This window comes from Equus przewalskii, chromosome 7 (assembly GCF_037783145.1).
Source record: "Equus przewalskii isolate Varuska chromosome 7, EquPr2, whole genome shotgun sequence".
Classification (NCBI taxonomy): Eukaryota; Metazoa; Chordata; class Mammalia; order Perissodactyla; family Equidae; genus Equus; species Equus przewalskii.
In genome coordinates this window covers 17,073,793-17,098,775 of record NC_091837.1, presented here as the reverse complement: position 1 = coordinate 17,098,775, position 24,983 = coordinate 17,073,793, and the positions used below count along the sequence as shown (strand labels likewise).

Here is a 24,983-nt window from a genome sequence, read left to right as displayed (position 1 = left end):
TGATATTAATAATAAGAGCTAACACTTACTTTTCACCAGGCACAGTGCTAAGCTCTTTACAAACAGTATCTTCCACATGAAAGAAAATCCATCTGCCTTCAGATAGCGATTCCATATCTTCTTGTGCCAGATAATAAGGCAATGCTCAAACAAAGATGAGAACTTGTCTAAAGGATGCAGGAACCAGCCTGCAGGGGCTTCCACTGGCCAAATCTGAGACAACTTGAGCACCAAAATAAATAATGATAGTAAAAGATGATAACTTACGGAATAAAATAAGAATCCATGAGACCACACTGATACAAATGAACAGCCAGAAGGGAAAGCTCTTCCTTTCAGTAGAAAGCTGACCGGTAAACGTGGGAGAAACGATGGAATTAGAAAATGACCATTTGGAAAACATCATAATAATAATTGATTCAGGCAAGAATCATCGATGGATGGTGAAACCAGTGGTGAAATTTTGAGGAGTAATAAAATATTTACACAGTTTCAAAGTATCTCCCACAAAATACTTATTTACTTTAATGGGTAAAATAGTAACTTTACAGTGGGGAAATCTAACAGACACCACCTTCACCAAATGATCATAATTAGCATCACCGGGAATAGGTCAAACTAACAGGCGTTTCCCGCTCTGATGCCCTGAGAAGAACATCGCATCACTTCTGTGCCATGCCTGCTAAAACCATGTAACCTGAAGTGAATCATACGGAAACCCAAACTGAGAGACAGTCTACAAAATAAAGCATGTCCCAGGGACTCTTCCATATTTAGGAGACTAAGGGGTCGTGATAACTGGATTCATTGCCTGATCTGGATTCTTCTTTTGCATTATTAGGGCAACTGAAATCTGAACAAATCTGAGATTAGATAACAGCATTTTAGCAGTGTTAATTTTCTGCTTTTGAGAACTTTACTGTGATTATTTAAGAAAAGGCTCTTGATTTTAGGAAACACACACTGTGGAGTAAGAGAGCATTTTGTCCACAACTTATTCTCAAACAGTTCAGAAAAAATATGGACGGATGGGTGGACGGCTGGATGGATGAACCAGCAGATAAAAGGGGACAGCAAGTGTAACAAAATATTAGTGTCTGGGAATCTGGGTGAAGGGAATTAGGAAGGAATTCTTTGTACTATTCTTGCAACTTCTCTGCAAGCCTGAAATAATTTCAAAAACATTTTTTTAAAGAGATGGAGATTGCAGACTTTCCTCTCCCAAGCATTTGAAGGCTCAACCAACCCTATGAATCTTTAAAAACTAGACAGGAATAGAAAAAGAAGACTCATCATTAAGAGCTCCTTTCCTCTTAACAAAAGCCACCCTGTGTGCAAAATCAGTTACGTCATGAAGGAACCCAGATATCCTGGAATAACTCAGCCGAAAGCTTTGATCGGATGTGGATGATAAACATCCCTACTTCACGTCTACAAAGTGTGCTGCATCTGGTGAGCACTTTCCTGGGGCCAAAACACTTATTTAGTGACCTGTGGGAGCGATTGAAAGGGACTGATCGCCTAGTTAGACCATGCCCTGCCAGGAGCGTCTGAACCTCCAGCTTCACCAAGCCAAGGGCCTGCCCCTCCCATCGAATGCAACGAGCCAATCACCATGTGTCCAGAAAAATTAAACACACGAATAAGCCTAACAATAAAGCACATTGCTCAGGCCCCCGGCAGATGTCCCCAGTACCCTGAACCTCGGGTGAGGAAGCAAATGCACCTGATCCCCGTTAACTAGGATTCTGATCACCCTCCATCTCTGTAAATGGCAATGGCAGGATCTGTGCTAGGATCCCCATTCCACTGCCAGCTTGACGTGCTCCCAGAGGGGGAAAGGGAAGACCACAGATGAGAATAACCAGCTGACAAATGGAGAGAGGCAGCAAAGGGCTCCTTTCCCGACGCCAGGTCTCCCAGAACATGAACTATGCTGCTGGTATATATACACAAGGATGTGTGTGGATATATTCCATGTATGCACACACAATAGTGCACACTCATTGCATTAAATATTCCACGCATACACCCACAATAGTGCACCCTCATTGCATTAAACATTCCATGCACACACAAACAGTGCACACTCATTGCATTAAACCTTCAGCAACAACTCTATACTATAATTACTATAACTGTCTCCATTTTGCAGAGGAGGAAACTATTACTATTGCTCAGACAAGTTAAGCCATTTTTCCAGGGAATCTTGGCCAGCGGCTGACATGGCTGGGATTCGAACCCAAATCTATTCGGCTCTATTGCCTGTGCCCTTAATCTTTAGGATATACTGCTTTCCTGTCACTGATGGGCAAATGGGCTCTAAAGTGGCAAGGATCTCAGATGCACGGTAGAGTCCTTTCGATTCTGGAGGAGAGAGAGGGACGAGCAGAAGATTCTCCACTGCCTGGCTACTTTCAACACGGCCTCTAGATACAAACCAGGATGCTGACCTGGGAAGTGCCAAGAGCATCGCTTGAACTTTCTGCTCCCTCGCTTTAATCCCACATCCCCATCTGTAGGGTTCTGACTGTCCCAAGCCAGCAAGCAAGCCCCATGTGCTGCCTCTTGAACCTGATTCCTATAGTGTTTGGTCTCTGTGCCATCTACTTGGCACCAGCTGCATCCAGCATGGATGGCACAGTGGAAAGAGCTCTGCTGCCAGGCTAGGTTCCCATCCTGCCTCTGCTGCATCCAAAGCCGCTTGACACTGGTCAACCTCTCTGAATCTCAGTTTTCTCAACTGTAAAATGGGGATAATAATAATGACCTCTCCCGTTCACTGTGAAAATCAAACCCCAACATATGTGAAGTGCCAGGCCCCCCATATGTATTCGATATTTGTCAGTTCCCTACCTCCTTGAACCGACACTGATATTTTCCCATGTATCCATGTGTTCTGGGTACGAGGACCCATCACAACTGTAAGTGGGTTACAGACTCTGGGCTGGCTGACTTACAGGACACTATCAGCCACATGATATACCCCACCCCACGGAAGGAAAGGAAAGCGAGGGCACGCTAAACCCTGAGATGAGCTTCTGCATGGTTCCAGCCTAGTGCTTGGCTTTTGGAGGGTCCGAGATCCAGCAGAGAGGTTTTCTAACTCGACTTACACCAAGGGAAGGAACAGGGAAAAGCAATTCATGGCTCGGTGGCCACTCACAGCCACCCTGTGTGGAAGCACTCTGAGCCTGCGGTTAGGGGAACAAATTTGTAAGTTTTTCCTCTATTTGCAATCTATGTGCATAGTTGATGCATTATTAGTATTAATAATAATAACTAACATTATCAATACAAGTACGCCTTGTCTTCTCAAACTAGAACCGAAGCTCCTTAAAAGCAGTGGAGGTTGTAGCAGACCCCTTCTTCTAAGCCCCACAGTGTTATTAACTGATTACTCCCCTGCAGGAAGCCTACTAAGAACCAAGGTTATTATCATGGATTCTGAATAGCCACTAGGAAGGATACTTTTTAAATAGTAACAATTAGTAGGACTTATGTAGCCTCTAGTAAGTGTCAGGCATTGTTCTAAGCATGTGACACATATTAACACTCCCAACAACACGCTATGAACTAGGTACCATATCAGCTCCATTACATAGCTGAGAAAACCAAGGCTCAGAGAGGGTAATCAACTTGCCTGGGGTCACACAGCCAGGATGTGGTGAAATCAGGATGCAAACCCAGGCTGCCTGGCTCCAGGGTCCACGCCCTTAGCCACCCCATCCCCTAATGCCACCAGACTTTGGGTGAGAAGGAACCCCAACTCCGGCACTTAACTAGTCTGAATGAGTTTGGACAAGGCATGTTCTCTTGTAAAGCCAATTTCCTTGCCTGTAAAACGGAATGTTTGAGGGTTAAATAAAATAAACCATGTAACATGCCAGCATACAATAAGCAATATAATACAATAAGTGACAGCTATCATTCATATTATTATAATAATCACTCAAATCAACAAAGTTTTTAACTTAATGAAAATTTGTCCACACACCTGTGTATAGAGCTTAATGCAATTACATTAATGATTACCTTTATTCATGTCTTAGTTTGGGTTTGCCCAAAATCAGGCTCTGAGAGAGGTCTGGGAGTATAAGTAGTATACTTGGGAGGTGATGATAAAGCAGAGAGAGGAGAGGAAGGGAAGGAAGGAAAGCCATATAGGATGTGTTACAGGGCGTCTGTCCCACCGTGGTCAAGTAGGGCTTGGCCCCTCTGAGGACCCTGCAAGAGAGTGTATGGAACCCATGTCAGAATGGCCCCACTGAGGGCCTATTTAGGCACCAACTCTTGTCCCTCCCTTGTCGAAGCTTGCTCCCGAGGGCATAAACTCCCTGGCATTTCCAGCCTGCCCCGCACTCAGATTGAACAGACTCTGCTGGCCACAAATCACCTCGGTGCTGAAGGTAGGACCTCGGCGTGGGCAGGATCTGCCCACTGAAGCTGCAGGTGAATCCAGCGTGGGCCCAGGGGTAGGGCAGGACCTCACCAGCCCTGGGAAGTGGGCAGACACAGACTCCTCTCTTGGAAGCAACTATTTCTACTCGATTTGCTTCCGGTCACAAGGCTAGTTAACAGTTAAGATGGGCCTCACCCTGGCTCCTTCTAAAACGTCTCCCAGGAAACTTCCAACTCTTTAAAAAGAGGGAACAAAAGACAGACAGGCACTGGGTAAGCAAAACGACTGTACGTATAATTGGAACAAATCTCACCGGAATGATATCTTGAGTTATTCCTTGTAAATAACAAGGCACGTCAAACAAAATATCCTGTTACCCAGCTCACAGCACACCTCACTACAAGAAGCCATAAAAAAAGAAGCACATGGCTGAGCTAATTTTTCATCGTGGAACCTTCAGAGCTGCTATGTCAGCAGGAATATGGCAATGGACGATTCATCAGCGGTGCTTTTATAAGCCTCTGGGGCAAACACAAAGAGATGGGCCCTTTGATACTGAGAAAGCCAAACTTATTTTAACTGAGGCTCACTGGACTCCTCACAGGACTGCAAGATTCAGCAGCTTGGGGAAAAGAGCGACGTCTCGGTGCGGGTAAGAGCCTATTCCAGCCCCAGACTTGCCCCCATTCGATGCTGAATGGGAAGACGGAGCTGTGACTAGAACTTTCTTATGCAAAACAAGGACAATACTTAAAAAACTGATAAGCATGCGTTTTACTAGAAATAATTATATATTCTATTACACATAATATATTTATTGAATATTATTCTATAAATTATAAAAGACCTTGTTAAAGACCTCATTAATTCAAAATAAGAAACTCGGTGTGAATTGGCGACAGGTCCACATTGTAAGATTTTTAAAGAGAAGCTGTGGGTAAACGGTGAAGACAACCTTTTCATCTTCTGCAAATGGGAGTTTGACCTTGGGGTGACTTTCCAGCTCTGATCGTCCCAACACCACTAAAGGGAAATGTCGATTGTATTGGTGGGCGCACACTGCTCGTGGTGGAACTGCCTCTGGGGGTACATTGCATATGGGCTGGGAGTTCTCAGGATGACTTTGAAATATCCGACGAGGAATCCACAGCCTGACCGTTTTAACTGGTCACGTTCCCTGCAGGGACCCTGGGAGCTACACTGATAGAGATGTTACAACAGCTACTGCCCCTGAAGCCAGGATGGCTCCCACACCTGCTTAATGCGGATCTCATCACCTTGCACCTGAACTGTCACTTGGAGGTGGGGGCAAGGGAGAGGAACCCCCGAGGACCCTCAGAAGAGATGCTGATGCTGCCCTCCATCCTCCTAGGGCAATCTGATGCCACGTGTACCTACATTAATCTCATGTCTGGATGCTTAGTTAGACCTAAAAGGACCCCCTGCATAAGCACAGCAGAAACCTTATTTTAATGAATATACTATACTATATACAAACTAATCACTCTTGCCCCTATAAATACATTAGAGTTCATTGTAATAATTACCAGAATGATCTGTAGGTGGGCATCAGTGAGTTTTGAATGCTCGCATGTAGTTTTCTAAAATAAAAAGATTCCTCTTGAAACCCTATTTACATAATGAATCTGTTGTACAAAGCCTGTTCTCATACAAGCTGAAACAATACAGATTTCAGACAGAGACATCCGAATTAGTTGGGACGAAGAGAATGAGCGTGGGTCCCATCCAGCCTGGTTCTCTTTCTCACAGGCCAGTTGGGGGTTTTTACGCACAGCCCCAGAAGGGCAGAGGTGAAACGTGTTCACACATACACAAAACAGAGGTCTGAACACATTGACGTGCACGAAGGAAGCTTCTAGATGAGCTTTGGGGAAAGCAGAAGAACTTCTAAAAGGGACAAAGGATGAGAAGGTCATAAGAGGAATAGTCATATTTTTGCAGAACTAACAAAGGCAAGTGACATTAGTAAAGGTATGCAGGATGGTTCCAATTACGAAAAAACAGAAGTGGATATACTATATCTGCACATACAAACACCGTATATGTATGCAAGGATTGCTACCCAAGTACTGAGAGCAGTTATAGCTGCTCTCTATGGCAGTAGAAGGGGGCTTTGACCCTGGATGACTTTTACCCTTTCAGAAGCTCTGACAAGAGAGAGCAAGTCACTTGTATCACGGGCAGACAAACGGGGGAATCTAAAGACATATAACTCATTGCACATAAGAGTTGTTAGGTTTTTCTTTTTTTCCAGCACCGTGGACGTGGGACCCCTGGACTGAAGCTCAAGAGGATCAGAATCCCTGAGATCACTCCCCCTAATTTTCCACATAGCTGATTATAAGGAATCGGTGCCGACTTACCCCTATAAGTGTGGCCACAAAGCCAGGGGAAGAAGACAGACTGACAAGAATGGAGAGACTCTTGATAACCCCCGACGTCTACGCCTAACTGCGTCTGTAGGATTACATCCATAGATCTATGTCAGTGTTTCTCAACCTTTTTTTCATTAGGATACTTTTAGGAACCTTTTTTTCATTAGGATACTTTTAGGAACCTTTTTAGATATTTTTTTCTAATCATCACCCCCAAACCCCAGTGAAATTTTAATACCACAGATAGGCTGTATATCTGTTTATGTATGTGGGTCCCTGGAGGACCTCCCTCCCCTGAGACCCAATTTTTGCCCCTTGAGGGTGATTGTGTCCCCGCTGAAAATTCATATTCTATGTGTATGTGTATACATATACATATTTATATAACAAAGGGCCAGGACATACTTTCCACTTTCTTCATCATATTTCCTGCATTGTCTCAAGTCCCACAATAATCAAGTATTACTTTTACTAGGGAAAAAAGAATAGCCTTTTTTTCCTGTGTGTGTATGTATATGGATGTGTATGTGTGTGTTTTAGTAATGCCATAGGAGTAAAACCACACACTTAAACTCAAATGAAAAAAAGGAAAGAAGAATGGAAAAAGGACTTTGAGAATGAATGCAAAGCAGGAGAAATGGTTTTGACTACGGCCATTCACAGCTGCTCTGATATATTCCAACCCACCTAGACCGCCAGGCTCCCGATAGAGATGAGGCGCGCTATAGCTAATATTTTCTTGTTTTCTTGTCACGCCCATGAGATACTCTTGGGAACAGAACTGAAACCCAAACAGACGGTCTGATCAACACCACCGTGGGTATGTCAGAGAAGACCAAGGAGAAACCTCCCTTCAACCCAAGGCCCACCAGGGTGCGGGTGCTTGAAAACTCACAGGAACCAACGCTTTTGAAAGATTCAGATCTGTTCAGAAAGACCTGTGACTTCTGAACCTCTGTTTCATCCCATTAAGAAGAAATAAAGGTAGACTTAAGACTGACAAATTGGCCACAAAGAACCATGCCGAGCAGGATGACAGGGGACAAGGAGAGAAGAAACCAGACATGAAACAGACAAGTGAAACCCCAATGAGCCGAGTAATTCCGGAAGTGCCTTTGGCTACATTCCACAGGATAAAGGGCTGGCTTCCCAAACCTCCGCATCTACTCCCTGACGGGGTTCATTCTGGAATCAAAGCTGTCCAGAGTGCGAAGAGCCCCCAGAGTAAGAAAAACAAGTATAAACATCTGACACAAGTTCACAAAACAATACTAATACCCAGCCTCGCCACATGCGACGTATTCCAATATAACCCAGTCTAGGCTAGACTATTGCACTTTTTTGATGCTGGTCACAGTCCATGGAAATGACACCGCTGTCCACTAATGGGTCATGACCACAGATTAAAAAACATGAATGTACTCCAGCCCCTTTGCTGTACAGATGAGAAAGCTAAGACTCGGAGAGGTTAAATTCAAGGTCGCAAGCCTATTTCCTGGCAGAACCAGGATGAGCTCAGACCAAGGTAAATGCTGGCTGTTGTTACTGGAACTCAATTCAGCGAATGTCTCTCTATAAACTCTTCCTTAATGTCCCTGGTTAGAATTCACCTCTGCCCCTCTTCCCCCTGCCCACACAGCCCAGGGTACCATCGTCTCTGTCTTGGATTTTTTCTAACACACAAAGGTCAGATGCTCTAATGTCCTTGTGGACCTGCTGGCATGGTCCCAGGCCAAGCGGTCACACTGCATCGTCCACATCACAGAAGTGACCACTTGGCGGCTGTCCTCCACTGCTTCCTTGCCATGAATCTTGCCAGCATCCCCTAAGGAGAGCCAGGAAAGTACCTTCCTTGAGGAAGAGTTGAGCTTGCTCAACTGGACAGAAGAACCCCAACAGGCAAAGCTGAATTTGGCCCAGATCCTGGTGTACAATTTCCAAAAAAAAAAAATGGAGGTGGTTGAATCAATTAAGAAGACTGAGGAAGTGGATGAGTCAGCCCTATCCAGACAAAATAAATACCTCAGGGGTTTGGGGAAAGACTCACATTTAAAGTGTGGTACTGGTAAAAAAAAAAAAAAAAAAAAAAAACAGACACATAGACCAACGGAACAGAATTGAGAGCCCAGAAATAAACCCACACGTATACAGTCAACTAATATTTGGCAAGGGAGCCAAGAATACTCATTGGAGAAAGGACAGTCTCTTCAATAAATGGTTTTGGGAAAATTAGATATTCACATGCAAAAGAAGGAAATTGGACCCCTATCTTACAGCACTCACAAAAATTAACTCAAAATGAATTAAAGACTTAAATGTAAGACCTGAGGGGCTGGCCCGGTGGCGCAGGGGTTAAGTGCGCACGTTCTGCTTTGGTGGCCCAGGGTTCCGGTTAGGATCCCAGGAGCGGACATGGCACTGCTTGGCAAGCCATGCTGTGGTAGACATATAAAGTAGAGGAAGATGGGCACAGATGTTAGCTCAGGGCCAGTCTTCCTCAGAAAAAAAGAGGAGAATTGGCAGCAGTTAGCTCAGGGCTAATCTTACCAAAAAAAAGTAAGACCTGAAACTGTAAAACTCCTAGAAGAAAACACAGGGGAAAAGTTCTTTGACATCAGTCTTGGCAATAATTTTTTGGTTATGACAGCAAAAGCACCAGCAATAAAAGCAAAATCAACAAGTGGAACCACATCAGACTAGAAAGCTTCTGCGCAGCAAAAGAAAGAAGCAATAAGATGAAAAACAACCTACAGAATGAGAGAAAAGATTTGCAAACCATATACCTGATAAGGAATTCATATTCAAAATACATAAGGAACTCATATAATTCAATAGCAAAAAAGTAAACAATCTGATTTTAAAACGGGCAGAGGGATTGAATAGATGTTTTTCCAAGGAAGATATGAAAATGGCCAACAGGTATATGAAGATGCTCAATATCTCTAATCATGAGGGAAATGCAAATCAAAACCACAGTGAAATATCACCTCATACCTATTAGAATGGCTATTATCAAAAAGACAGGAGATAATTGTTGGCAAGGATATGGAGAAAATGGAACACCTGTATACTGTTGGTGGGAATGTAACTGGAAAATCCACTATAGAAAACAGTACGGAGTTTCCTCAAAAAATTAAAAATAGAACTACCACACGATCCAGCAATTCCTCTTCTGGGTGTATCCAAAGGAGATGAAATCGCCATGTTGAAGAGGTGTGTGCATCCCCATGTTCATTGTAGCATCATTCACAACAGTCAAGACATGGAAGCAACCTAAATATCCATCAATGGATGAATGGATAAAGAAAATGTGGCATATACATACAATGGAATATTATTCAGCCACAAAAAATAAAGAAATCCTGCCATTTGCAAGAGCATGGATGGACCTTGAGAGCATTATACTAAGAGAAACGTCAGACAAAGAAAAATAAGTACTACATGGGCTCACTTATATGTGGAATCTAAAAACCTCAAACCCATAGAAACAGAGAATAGAATGGTGGCTGCCAGGGATGGGGGGGCGTGGGGGAAATGCGGAGACGTTGGTCAAGGGGTACAAAGTTCCAGTTACAAGATGAGTAAGTTCGGAGCTCTAATGTACAACACAGTGACTGCAACAATACTGAATTGTGTACTTGCAAGTTGCTAAGAGAGTAAATCTTAAATGTTCTCACCACAAAAAAAAAAAAAGGTAATTATGTGAGGTGATGGATATGTTAACCAACCTTATTGTAATCATTTTGCAATACCTATGTGTATTAAATCATCACAATTTACACCTTAAACTTACACACTGTTATATGTCAATTACATCTCAACAAAGCTGGAAAAAACAAACCAAGGGCAGCCTCTCTCACTTTGCCCCCACCTTGTAGGTTTAAAGGTTACGTGTCCCTAGACCCAGGCTCTGCCTTCTGGTCAAGTTCCAGCTCACTGTGTGGTCAGCACAGGGAGGCAGGAGGGAGACACACAGGACGGGGAAACCATAGCCAGCAGACCCCAGACGCCTCTCCCACCTTCCACCTCAGCAGCTCGTGTTCCTAGCCTTTCTGTGGACCTCCCCTACGTCCTTACCTTGAGGTCTCAGGAGTCCCCCAGGCTCTCTGGCTCTGAGCCAGCCCTGGATAAATGCCCGAGTCAAAGGCGAACAGGCACAGCTCGGGGCAGGGCTCTGGACATCCTTTATTGAGGCCTTTGCAAGGTCACAAGAAGCCACAGTGAAGGCCAGGTTCTGCCAGGGCCTCTGCACTTCATGTTTCCTACAGAAGCCTGGGCCACCCTGCCTGCCTTTGGCTCACTCCAGGACGCCCTGAGGGATCTCTGACCGGCCTCAGCCCTCAGATGGGCCCTCACACACTGAACATGCAACGGAACTCTCCCCTCTGCTCCCCACATCATAGCTGCAGGGCTTGCAGAACAGGGGTCCAAGCATCTCCCACACATGGGCCCCAAATTTAGACTCTTTACTGGATCTCCTAATCAGATCATACATAGTCATTTTATCTTCTATGCCTAAACACAATTTTGTTAAATGTAAAATTTAAAACATGCTACCCACTTCTGTGACCCTGTTTAGCCTTTCTTCCATTTTTAATACACTGAGAACCTCAAAAGGATGCAAGGAACCCAGGCCACAGTCAGCCTCTGAGGGGCCCTGCAGAGAGCTACCCCACCTCTCTCAATAGCCAGCCTGGGGCCACAGACACTATGTCACCCTCTGCTGGCAGTGAGATCCCTCCAACCAGAGCCAGGCACACACTGCACCCACCTTCATGATTTTCTCCCCTGGGTGGCTGTGCCCCGTCCCCCTAAACTTCTCTATGGCATCCTTTGCTCTGATAGTCCATTTCTCCACTCCCTGAGCCACCTCCCACCCCAAGCAGACCTGGACACGCCTCTTCGTTCCAAGCACTGAGCAGGTCCCATGCGCAGGGTGGGTCCAGAGTGGCGTTCTCCAGTACAATAGCCACTCGGCCACATGGAGCCATTCCACTCTTGGAACGTGGCCAGTCCAAACTGAGATGAGCAGTAGGTATAAAATGTACACTGCATTTGGAACGCTTAGAATGCAAAATATTTCCATAATAACACTTTACATTACTTCTAGGTTGAAATGATAACATTTTGATATATTGGGTTAAATGATACATATTATGAAAATTAACATCACTTGTTTCTTTTCACTCTTTTAATGTGGCTGCTAGAAAACGTAAGGTTGCATATGTAGCTCACAGCCTATTTCTAGGGACAGCAGTAGGCTTGACTCTGTAGGGCTAGCAAATTTTTCCCTTAAAGGGTCAGAGGGTAAATATTTTTGGTTTTGCGGGCCGTACTCAACCCGGCCATCACAGCAGGAAAACAGCCACAGACAATACATACAGGAAGGAACGTGGCTGTGTTGCAATAAATTCAGATTTGTCCCTAGGCTAGAGTTTGCAGACCCCTACTTTAGAGTGTTACTATAAAAAAGGATCATTTCTGGAAAATTCCATTCTATTCATTTTCTCACAGGCCCTCAGGGAAAAACCACCTTCCATTCAACTGGAGGCGGGAAACACAAGTGGATTCAGGGCTCCCTGACTTGGAGGCTCCCGGGGCATCAAGGCAGCCCCTGGCAGCCCTGGGCTCAGCTGCCCCAGGGCACCCACCAACCACACTCACTTGGGCGTGTGGGCCTCGTCTATGCGGTGACCCAGCTGGAACTCGTGGGACTTGCTCCGATGCAGGGCCGTGAAACCCGGGATCAAGTGGATGAGCTTTCGGGAAGAGGGCGGTGGGGTCCCCGGAGGCTTCAGCTTGTTCTTCCTCCTCATGGGCGGCGTGCCTGGCGGGGTCACGGTGGTGACGATATTGGGGGTGCGCGGTGGGGTGCGGACCGCATGCCTTTGCCTGGGCGACGGGGGCAGGGAACGGTGGCCCGACTCCAGTGGCGGTGGTGGGCACAGGCCCGGGTAGGCGTCCACAGTGAGCCTGTCCACGTGCGTGTACACCGGGGCCCCGGGGGTGGGGCTGGCGTGACAGTAGTGCTGGACACACTTGGACTGGACCCTGGGGCTCTGGGAGAGGTGGGTGCGGATCCACGGGGTCGGCTCCGGGGGGCACACGGGATTGTTCTCCTTCCCCGTCTCTGTGGTGGGCCACTGGATGGTCCAGTCTTGTTTGGAGAGGTTGCCTCCTGAGTTGGAACAAAGAAGCAGAGAGACAACGGATAAGCCATGAGAATGCCAGGCAAGTTACACTATACATACATTATGACATATGCGCATTACACTGTACACATGCCACACCATGCACGTTACGGCGTATGCGCATTACACCATATACACACTACACTGTATGCAGGTTACAGCATATACATATTTACATAAATCCAACCACACCCACTTGGCCACTTCAAAAAGAGAATGAAATCCCTTTGTTGACCCTCTCACCATAACCCCCATTCAACATTGTCCCAGGATCAGGGAGCCCACAACCCAAATGTCCCCAAAAGCAAAGTTAATTCTTGCCTTTTGAGCTCCCAAGGTTCCTAGTTCCAGCAATTTCAAGGTGATTGACAGGATTCTCAAGGATAAACTTTCCCTTACACAGTATTTTAATACCTAACCCCATATGAGATACATGAATTCTGTGGAGGCCAAGCTCACCCCCCGTCACTCCCTGACTGCTTATTCAGCCACTGCACATTTCTTCCGGATAGACCATCACTGTGTGTTCGGTCATGCCTTCATTCAACAAGCACTTTCTGAATGTGCCGGGCTCTGTGCTTGGAAAACGTGCAAGAGACCACACACAGGCCAGGCCCAGGTCCCCTGGACTTATGCTCTGCCGAAGGAGAGACAGGAAAGATGAGAAATCTCACTCATGAAAGGATTTCAGGGGGCTGTCAGTGCTGGGAGGGAAATGCACAGAGAAGAGTACTGGCCACGGTGAGCATAAACAGCGGTACGTGCAACCACAGAACGCTACTCAGGCACCAAAGGAACCAACCTCCGATGCGCGCAACAACCAGGTGACGCTGCAGAGAATTATGCTGAGCAAAAAAACCAATCCCAAGAGGCTAAGGTATGACTCCATTTACGTACCATTTTTGAAATGACAACATGTTAGAAAAGGAGGATGGCTGGGTGGTTGCCAGGGGTCAGGGACGGAGGACAGATGCAGGAGGGAGTTGGGAGTGGCTATAAAAGGACAACACAAGAGATGTTTACAGTGCTGGAACCGTCCAGTGCCTTCACTGTGGGGGTGGACATGTGAACCCACTCAGGTGATAAAACTGCACAGAACTAAACACACACACACATAAGTTTTGCAAAAACTTACTTTTTTGTAAAAAACTTATTTTCTGCAAAAAAAAAAAAATTTGGAAAAACACATACTTCTGCAAAAAGTTATAATTGTGGGCCAGCCCCAGTGGCCTAGTGGTTAAGTTCAGCACACTCCGCTTCAGTGACCCAGGCTCAGGTCCCAGGTGTGGACCTACACCATTTGTCAGCCATGCTGTGGCGGCAACCCACATACAAAACAAAGGAAGATCGGTACAGATGTTAGCTCAGGCAGAAAGAGGAAGATTGGCAACAGATGTTCACTCACGGCCAATTTTCCCCATCCAAAAAAAAAAAAAAAAAGTTACCATTGGGAGAAACTGAGCAAACTGTACAGGGGATCATTATGGGCTGAATGTTTGTGTCTCCCCAAAATTCCTATGTTGAAATCCTAACCCCAGCTGACGGTATTAGGAGGCATCTGGAAGTGATTAGGTTGAGGTGAGGTCATGAGTGTGGGGCCCCCATAATGGGACTAGTGCCCTTCTAGGCAGATAAAGAGACACGAGAGCTCCAAGGGACGGCCATGTGAGGCCCCGAAGGGGCTGTCTACAAGCCAGGAGGAGGGCCCTCAACAAGAACCGAATCTGCTGGCACCTTGATCTTGGACTTCCAGTCTCCAGAACTGTAAGAAATCAATGCCTGTCGTTTAAGCCGCCCAGCCTGTGGGATTTGTTCCAGTGGCCCAGGCTAGGACAGGCTCTCTCTGTATTACTTCTCACAACTGCATGTGAGGCTGAAATGAGCCCAATAAAACTCTGAACTGAAAAAATTACAAATGAAAGAGTTGGAGGGGGCTTCCTTAGGTAGAGCGGTCAGCCCTCTAAGAAAGTGACATTCAAGCTGGCATCTGAGGACAAGGAGGGGCTCGCCATGCCAAGAGCCAAAGAAAGAGTGTGGCAGGTGTGGGGAGAGTGGAGGGGGACTCAAGAACCACGCACAGAGGTAGGAAGGGGCTTTTTTTTGAAGTCACACATCAGTTTATTAGAAAAAAATGGAGACATTGACAAAATCCCCACTGTCATGAATGCAGGTTGAGGTTTTCAGCCCTGATCAAAGCTGAGTCAAAAAATAAAAATAAAAAGTCCAACGGTGCATTACCGTTTCTCACTCACATGCTGGTTGGAATTTGGTCTTCACGAATAGACTCCCAAGCCGCAGCGTGCAGCCTTTCTTCCGTGCTAACAGACGTAAAAGTGTAAGGGTCAAGTCATACTGCACGTACAGGTTTCAAAACCAGCTAAATTAGGGCAGTCACTGTCCGAGGTCCCTTTTCTGGGTGCCTTCTCAAAGGCAGTATATGGTGCCAATGGGGTGAGTGGCTCAAGAAGAAGCTGAAAGGACAGGTGAGGGACAGACCTCCAGGCCCACGGTCCAAGGTTCAGTGTAGGTTTCCTACCAAGTTCATAGTGAAGCCGTTGAAGGGTTTTTTCCCCCAATGCCCCTGTACGTAGTCGTATATCCCAGATGTAAGTCCTTCTAGCTCTTCTGTGTGCGATGTCTCCAAAGCACGGCTTGATGAGCGGTGGTAGGTCTGCACCCAGGATCCAAACCGGTGAAACCCAGGCACCTAAAGTGGAGCGTGTGAACTTAACCAGTCAGCACAGGGCTGGCCCTGGAGGGCTTTGATCTAAAGTTCATTTCTCAAACATCACTGGGGCTGCCCCTGGGACAAGGAGAGCAGGGCTCCAGACAAGAGACAATGCTGGCTCCCACTTGGGTGGTGGCAGCAAAGATGGAGAGAAGTCAGCAGGGTGTCAATGGATGAAAAAGCAGAACCCGGCAGAAGGCGACCGAGTTGGCCCTCCTGTCATGGGCCAAGGAAGGAGATTTGGGGCAGAAATAAATTCCAACTCATGGCCGACTAGCAATAACAATAATAATTACCATAACGACCATAACGAGAGCTAATTTATAGAGCATTGGACAGCTGACAAAGTGCTTTCATGAACACTGACTCAGTGCCCTATTTTTAATTAAAACAACTCATTTTGTTATTACATATCCATTATAGAAAAATTAGAAAATTCAGATAAGGAAAGGCAATGTCGTTCTATAGCGTAGCCATCATCCCTATTAGCGTTTGGCTGTGGGGCTGCCAGATGGTTTGCTCTGCATTTTTTCTTTAAGAAATGCCGTAAGATCTTATTTAATGGCTTGTCATCTGCTTTCTTCGTTTGTTAGACTGGGACTCTTTCACATTTTTCTTAATCTTTGTAACTCTGTGTGCAAAGGGCCATTTGATCTCCACTTTGCAGAGAAGGAAATGGATGTGCAGAGATGAAAACGTGCCCAAGGTCACAACAGAGATGGGAACTGGCAGCTGGAATTCAAACCTAGAACCTCGGCCACCTAAACACCAGGGCACAGAGGCAAATGTGATGGAGAGCTGGGACCTGCATTCACTGAAGACCCTGGACCATGATAGTCAGCCAAATGGGAATAGAAGCCGGAGCAAGGGCTCATCTCTGACGAGTCTCCATTTTCCCAGACTTTGCCAGAACATTCTATCAAAGTCACCATCCTATGGTGTCTATTCTCAAATACTTACACATACACATTAACCCAGTGACTAAGAGAGCCAACTCTGGAATCAGATGACTTGGCTCTATTCTGGCTCCCCCGCTTACTGGCTGTGTGACCTTGGGCACTCATCTAACCTCTCTGAGTCTTAGCTTTATCACCTGTGAAATGCGGCAATAATAGGACCTACCTCAGAGGAATATTATGAGGATCAAATGCAATAACACAGTGATGTGCTGAACACAGTACCTGGCACACAGTGGGCGCTCCATAAATGTTAGCTACCCTTATTGTAATTCTCAACAGAATGGTAATATGGCGCCACCTTCCATTTAAAGAGTGTAGACTTATGCTGAGAGCTGTTCACGCAGCAGATGCCATCATCACTCTGTGTACCTCTAGGAAGCTGATGTCCAGAGAGGCTGAATAGCTCTGAGAGCCGGCGCCAGACAGAGAGTCAAGCCCAGATCAGCTTCTCCGTCTCCAGCAAGCTCTGGACTGATGTATTTGCTGAGGGAATACAAACTCATTGTCAAAGTAAAACATGCTTAAGAACATAAATCTATTCTTTAAGTCGTCTTAATCAGACACTGCACTCCAAGACCACAGAGAAGCCTTCTGGGCATTATCACTATGGCTCTTGCCCTCCCTGAGTGAAATGGAAAGAATCTGGTATTGAGACTCAGAGAGATCTGGCTTAGAACTCCAGTTCCACCACTGACCAGCTCTGTGACCTTGGGCAAGTTACGTGACCTCTCTGAGCCTCAGTGTTGGAGTTTGTAAAATGAGAATGATCGTGGCTTCCTTGGAGGGTGCCATGAGGGCTGAATGCATTCAATCACTCATCCAAGTATTTCACAAATATCTGAACGCTTCTCATGCACCAGGCACTGTTCTAGGCACTGGGATACAGCGATGAATAAAAGAGACCAAAGTCCCTGTCCTTGGAGGGCTCATGTTCTCAGTGGGGAAACGAAAGAAAAACAGAAGAACACATAAATGACATATAATATATTACGGGTGAAATTTCATCTATAGTCTCTTATCTATGATGTATCAGTGATAATAAGTGCCATGGAGGAAAAGAAAGCTGGGCATGTGTACCAAAAAAGAGTGCTTGGGGGCTACTTCAGTCAGAAAAGGATGAGGAGGTGACAGTGGTCACCTGAGCAAATATCAGAGTGAAGCAAGGAGCAAGTTAATGAGACCAACTGAGTCAAGCCGTCAGCACAGAGCCTGGGCCACCACAATGATGCAGACAATGGGGAGGTGATCGAGGACGACGAAGATATCAATTCTAGATGCCTGAGCCTCATCCAATTTGCTCCCCAGACATTCGCTGTGCCAGCCCCTGGGGTTGGGTGTCTGTCTTTCTCCTGCTCTCAAGGTGCTCAGTCTGGAGGGAAGACTGACAATGAAATAAGCACTTAGTGCAATTCCACTCCCAGGTAGAGACGCAAAGGAAATGAGAGCAGGCACTTAAATTTGTGCGTGAACGCTTGTAGCAGCACTAGTCACAACAGCCAAAAGGCGGAAACAACCCAAACATCCCTTGATTGAGAAATGGAGAAACAAAATGCAGTATGTCCACGCGATGGAATATTATTCAGCCATAAAAAGGGATGAAGTGCTGACACATGCTACAATTTGGATGAACCTCAAAAACATGATGCTATGTCAACAAATCCAGGCACAAAAAGTCACATAGTGTATGATTCCATTTATATGAAGTGCCTGGAATAAGGAAATCTATAGAAACAGAAAGCAGACTAGTGGTTGCCAGGGGCCAGGGGGAGGAGGGGATGGGAGCAACTGCTTAATGGGTACAGGATTTCCTTTTGGGGTGATAAAAAGGTCTTGGAAGTTGATAGAGGCGTGTTTGCACAACATAGTGAATGCACTGAACGCCATGGAAATGTTCACTTTAAAATAGTTAACTGTATCTTCTGTGAGTTTCACCTCCATTAAATAAACAAATAAGTACTCATGATACAGAACAGGGAATCCGATGTCAGAGAAGGAGCAGGTGTGTGAGAGCAGAGGAGGGGAACCGGCTTTCCGTGGAGGCGTGGGGAGAGGCGTCCTGGAGGAGGCGACGCCGAAGCCCAAACCTGGAGGATGAAGGAGCTTCCCGGGACTTTGGAGAACAGCAAGTAGCTCAGTGTGGCTGGAGCTATTCTGAGGGAGGAAGAAATTCGAGCCAAGGCTGGAAAGAAGGGAAAGGAGGACCATCCAGTAATTTGCTGTCTGAAGACGAAGGGGATGCTGAGAGGCAGGGGTCAACATGACGGATCCCCCGCGACTGGCCTCCTGCAGAGTTCCTGGAAACCCACGGCAGCCGAGGACTCACGGCCATCAGACCCCATAACAGGTGAGGTAGAAGCTCTGGTCCGCCCCATCACGCACCTGTAGACTCAAGGCTTGGACCCCAGCCCCGTGGTCATGCCAAGGCAGGGGCTGGCTCTCCCCCAACCACAGATGACAATGGGATGGAAGTCAAGTTCCTGCCTGGCCACACCGCTATATCCACAAGGCTTGGACCCCATGCCAAGGCAGGGGCTGGCTCTCCCAATGGACAAATATTGGGAAGTGGTTTGGGGCTGGAGACCAAAGTTCTGCCCATCATATCGCTGTTCTATCCCAGCCCCTGATCACACCAGTGGAGGGACTGGTGCATCCCTGATCATGTGGCTTAAAAACCACATAGCACCATGGGTGGGGTCCATTTGCCACCAAGTCCTACTGGACCCCAGGGTGCCAGCCCAGAGTAGGCCCACCTGCTCCCCTTCCTGTCCCCTTGTGATTAAAGTTGTCCCAGAGACCCTGGCACATAGGCTGTGTGGACATCTGTTCTTGCTGCTCAACAGGACCCACTGTGTGTAGGGGAGCAACACAATCAGACAGGCATTGTAGAAAGATGTATCTGAGGATACACACAGCGTGGAGAAAGGATGGGACAGGTCAAGGGCAGCAGCAGGAGCCCAGGCTGAGGGTTGGAGCACAATCCAGGGTTGTGGTAGCAGAGATGGACAGAAATGGATCGACTAGATATAAGGCAGGAGGAAAAAATAGGTAATGTTTATTGAGAACTTACTATGTACCTGACACCATTGCGCCAAGTAATTTACTTGTATCAAATTATAGAGCCACACAACAATCCTACGAAGTACACAAAAATTACTCTATTTTATAGACGAGGAAACTGAGGCACAGAAAGGTTAAGTGACTTGCTCAAGGCCACGCAGCAGGAAAGAAGGACAGCGGGGGTTTGAGTCTGCACCCTAAAGCATGATGCTAAACCAAGGTTGACGTCCTGGTTTCCTGCTGGGGTCATACGGTGGCTGGTGGGAAACTCAGCGTAGAGGAGGTGGGGAGCTGGGCCACACAGGCTGAGCCTGAGGTTCCTGCAGGACATCCTGGCAGAGATGCCCGGGATGCAGGAGGATGTCAGCTGCTCCTCCCTCTCCCCCGGAATCCTGGGACTCCTCTTCGGAAGAAGTTATTTTTCTAGCCAGCTTGTTGGTCGGAGATTAAAACTTCCGGAATCTATCCGAGAGCATCAGGCTCATCTTAGGTTTGTTTTTTCACAAAGGCATGACCTGCTTTAATCACGGTGACCTTCTGTCTCCTCTCCCTTCTAACCCCTGACTCTCCAGAGCAGACATCATGGCCTTCAAGTTCAGGTCAGGAGGGAGGGTAACACGCACATACCCACTCCCGGCTCCCTCGGAACGACGAGGGACTCCTCCACATTTGAAGACCCTCTTTCTGAATTGAAAGGACAAGAATTCATTCTGAGCAAACATCAAGCAAGGAAGTAGGGGTTTTATGACGCACCGAACACCCGAACTTTGAACCGTGATGCTTAGAAATTAACTTGTCCCTACCTTTCCTCACTGTGACTCAGTTTCTCCACCTGTAAAAGGGGGGAAACATCGGAGCTTCCCCTAGGATTGTGCTGAGGATGAAATAAAGCCGTGCAAGTAAAGCGTTTAGCGTCATCTCTGGCACACAGTCAGTGTCGCATCGATGTTAACGTAAAATGGGAGTAAAACCTCCTGTTAGGTGGTGCCGTGAGGATTAAATAAAATAAGCAATTGGCTTGCATTCAGGGCCTACATCCCTGACCTTGACCTTGCCAGGTGCTATCCCCCTACAGAAAGCAAACCCATCGCATCAAAAGCCACTGAGTCCTATTGCGGTTGAATTGTGTCCCCTAAAAAGATGTGCCGAAGTCCTCACCCCCAGTGTCTGTGAATGTGACCTTATTTATAAATAGGGTCTTTGCAGATGTAATCAAGTTAAGACGAGGTCATACTGGATTAGAGTGGGCCCTAAATCCAATGGCTGGTGTCCTTATAAGAAGAGGAGAGCACACGCAGAGGAGAATGCCATGCGAAGATGGAGGCAGACGTTAGAGTGATGCAGCCACAAGCCAAGGAACACTGAGCATCGCCAGCCACCTGCAGAAGCAAGAGAGAGGCCTGGAAGAGACTCTCCCCTCAAGCCTTCTCGACTCTGACTAAACATGGCCCTGCCCGCATCTTGATTTTAGACTTCAAGCCCCCAGAACTGTGAGGAAATACATTTCCGCTGTTGTAACCACCGAGTTTGTGGTGGCTTTGTCACAGCAGCCCTTGGAGAGTAACAGAGCCCTTAGCCAGGAGTCAAGGACATTTGCTGAAGACAGACAGGGGAGTTATGACACAGTCAGCACTTGGAGGGTACCTGCCAGACCCAGCGAGGCAGCCAGCACTATCTCACCTGCCCAGTAAGGTGGGCGTTACTGATTCATTTCATAAAGGAGTCCTGGATGAGTGACAGGACTGGGCCAACATTCCACAGTTGGTAGTAATCTACACCCTCACTCTTCTGCCTTTATCACACAGCATCCCGCAGGTGAGCTGTAACCCACTGCCCCCATAGCCTACGGCTCCTCCACACACACACACGCACACACACACGGCCCTCCACGGGGTTCAGGAAGCACTGAGCTGCCCCAAGAACCCCTGTTTTAAAGTTGTTTCAAAGTCTGAGAGATGAAAAGAGAGGAAGGAAAGCTTTGCCCCCTCCCCAATTCCCTCCTCCATCCAATGCTCTTCCTCTCCACCCCTATGTTTCACAATCAGAAGTGTGGGGATGAAGAAGCAAAAAGTCTCATTTCATTATCCAAACTGCCAACTGCTCAGTTGACGGGGATTGGACTTCTCTCTGCCGAAGCTTCAGAAGTGTTTCACTGACGGGCTGTCTTACGGCAACTCTTCCCTCTCTCTTTTGATCCTCTTTTTAATAAAGTCTGAGGGAAAAAGGTAATTTTTCATTTTAAATAGGGAAGGCGTGGTACCAAGGTGCTCTGGGGGTTATTAATCATAGCCCTTGCTATCTTGTCATCCGTTTCTGGAAAATCATTTTATTTCAAGTCTTGAAATGGGTGGGGAGAAGGGAATAGGTTTTAAGAAATGAAAGGTCTGAGGATTGATTAAAGACATTTCAAGGTGTAGGGCTTTTTCTTGTGACATTCTCTGATAAGGGACGAAGAGAAATAAAAGCCATTCTCAAAGGCGAAAACGATTTCAGAAAGTCTAGGCAAGTGTCTCACTTCTTTGTCCCTTCCCATTAAAACTGTATAAACAGGCAAATGTGTGGCTTAGAATTTGTCTGAATTTCCGAGCCAGCATCAGAACACAGACATGCTTCAGCCCCTCAGGGGCACAACCGGCAGAGTCTCCTATTCCAGAATCACCCCTGCTTGTAACTTCTCTGACTCTTTCAAAGCACTTGTTAGTTTCATCTTCATAACTTTGCGGAAGGAAACAGAACTTTTAGGCACTGGTTGAATCTATCAGACTGAAGTCATTGGTGGAACAAAAATTAGGTTTTACTTTAATCCTCATAACTTTCAGATGCCGGTTGAAAATATTTGACTGGAGTCAGTGGTAAAGCAAAAAGTAAAATAGTAACAAAAACAATTACTGTTAACACTAAGAACATTTACTATTTATTGAGCAGTTACTATGTGCTAGATAGCCTTCTAAATATTTTATATGCATCACTTCACAACATCCTCACATGACCCTCTGAAGAAAATTCTGCTATTGAGTCCATTTTGCTGCAGAAGAAATGAAGGATTATCCGAGAGATTGAGTTGCCCAAGGTCACAAAGCTAGTAAGTGCCTGAGTGGGGTTTCCAACCCAGGTCTGTACTGCTCACCATCGAGCCTTTGCCAGGATCCTCTCAACGCCCTCGGGAAATGAGAGACCCATCCAGAAAGCCCTTGAAAGCCTGAACCATTTTACACAGACCTTTTGGCTCAGCACTTCTGATCCTCCAAAAGTCAAACATGACACTCATTTTAGCCACGATCCCTGAAAGAGTGAAACCTGAAAGCCAGGAAGAATTTTCGAGTTCCTAGATTGTAGCACTTGCGAAAAGAAGCAAATAAGGACAAATAGAAAACACACAGTTGCCAAAGCAATTCGACATTGGCAAGAATCTTAATCTAAGACCTCATTAATGAGCCTGGCATCCAGCCAGACCGTGGGTCCCACTGGGCATTGTCCCGGCCCCAGGACGTCCCCAAGTAGAAGCGAACAAATGTACTGACCTCAGTCTGTGCAGGTCATCGGGAGACGGGATGGGACAGGGGGCTCGGCTCTGACCCCGTAAGCTTCCCAGGTCCTGCTTTACAGGTCATCTGAGATTTTGTCACCCCCTGGGGGAGATCTGACGAGATTAACCTTCAGTCACCAACTTTAGGGGAGCTTTTCTTTTTTTTAAACTGAGGTGAAATTCACATGAACCATTCTAAAGGGTAGAATTCAGTGACATTTAGTACATTCACAATGTTGTCTCTATTGATTCCAAGAAATTTTCATCACCCCAAAAGAAAATCCCATACCATTAAGCGGTCACTCCCCATTCCCCACTTCTCCCAGCCTCCAGCAACCACTGGTCTGTTTTCTGTCTGTATGGATTTACCTATTCTGGATATTTCTTATACGTGGAATCATATAATATGCTGTCTTGTGTGACTGGCTGCTTTCACTTTGCGTAATGTTTTAAGGTTCACCCATGTTGTAGCATGAATCAGAATCTCATTCCTTTTTACGGCTGAATGATACTCCACTGTATGGAGAGACTACATATTGTTTATCCATTCATCAGCTTGATGGACATTTAGGTTCTCTCTGCCTTTGGATATTATGAAAACAAGTATTGGTTTGAACACTGCTTTCAGTTCTTCGGGGTGTATACCTAGGAGGGTCATATGGCAACTCTGTGTTTAACCTTCCGAGAAACCGCCAACTATCCTCCACAGCAGCTGCACCATTTTATGTTGCCAGCAACATACAAGGGCTCTGATTTCTACAAATCCTTGTCAACTCTTGTTACTTTTCTGTTTCATTATTTTGCCATCCTAATGAGTGACTCAGAAAGCACTTTAACAATGGCCAAAGCTAACATTAGTTGAGGGCTTACTGTGGGCCCAGATTCTGCACCACCCGCTCTCATCCTCACGCCTTATTTCATTTAATTCTCACGACATCCCCAGGAGGTTGGTGAGGAAAGTAAGGCTTTGGAAAAGCTGAAACACTTGCTCAAGGCCAAGAGCCAAACCCTGGTGGTCTGACCACAGAGCATGTTCTCTTGGCTGCTGTGGGACAAATGGCACATCTGGATTAATCCTCACAGCCACCCAGGGGAGTACGTATGATCAGCCCCATTTTTCAGACGGAGAAACTGAGCCTCAGAGATGAGTAGGGACTTTCCCCAGATCCACCCATCTAGAAATCTCCAGGTCCATCCAACTCCAAACCCCATGGGCTTTCTCCCCCACTGTGTAAATATTCTTTTATAATGGTTAGTGTTTTAATTGTCAAGTGCAATTATAATTGTCACTGAGCTGCTTCCAGTCTCTGGAAGGAAGAGAGCAATTGCCACTATGCTGGACATTTTAAACCAAAAAAAGCCCTACCTAGTTAACAGCATGGTTAGAGTCTACATAAGGAATACGGCAATAAAACATCTCCCAGGGCATCTTGAGGTTTGATAGAGCAGTGAGCAGCAAGCCCTGGAAGCAACGACTGAAGCCCAAGCTCACACGAGTCCAGATCTGGGGGCTCAAGGATGGAGGCAAAACTTAGGATACTGTCATCAACACGGACCCCAAGCACGTCCACGTTGCTGGTGGTAACTGGGTCCAACACTGGAACCATGGTCTCCTCAGAACCACGGTTCCGAACCCCGGTGACAGCACATCACACTGCAGCTCTGAACAGCCTCATATGGACGGAGGGCAGAGGGGACGGCACCGTGCGCTGGACGCCAGGATT

The 24,983-nt window shown here is 46.4% G+C and overlaps 1 protein-coding gene across 5 annotated transcripts in view; it reads right to left on the bottom strand.

The window, feature by feature from the left end:
• KSR2 (kinase suppressor of ras 2) overlaps positions 1 to 24,983 on the bottom strand; it is a 387,205-nt gene that overhangs the window by 224,490 nt on the left and 137,732 nt on the right. For all 5 annotated transcript variants that reach the window (XM_070627136.1, XM_070627133.1, XM_070627135.1 and 2 more), the window contains exon 4: positions 12,463 to 12,976. In XM_070627136.1, coding sequence (XP_070483237.1) covers positions 12,463 to 12,976 — 514 coding nt within the window. The remainder of the gene's footprint in view (positions 1 to 12,462; positions 12,977 to 24,983) is intronic.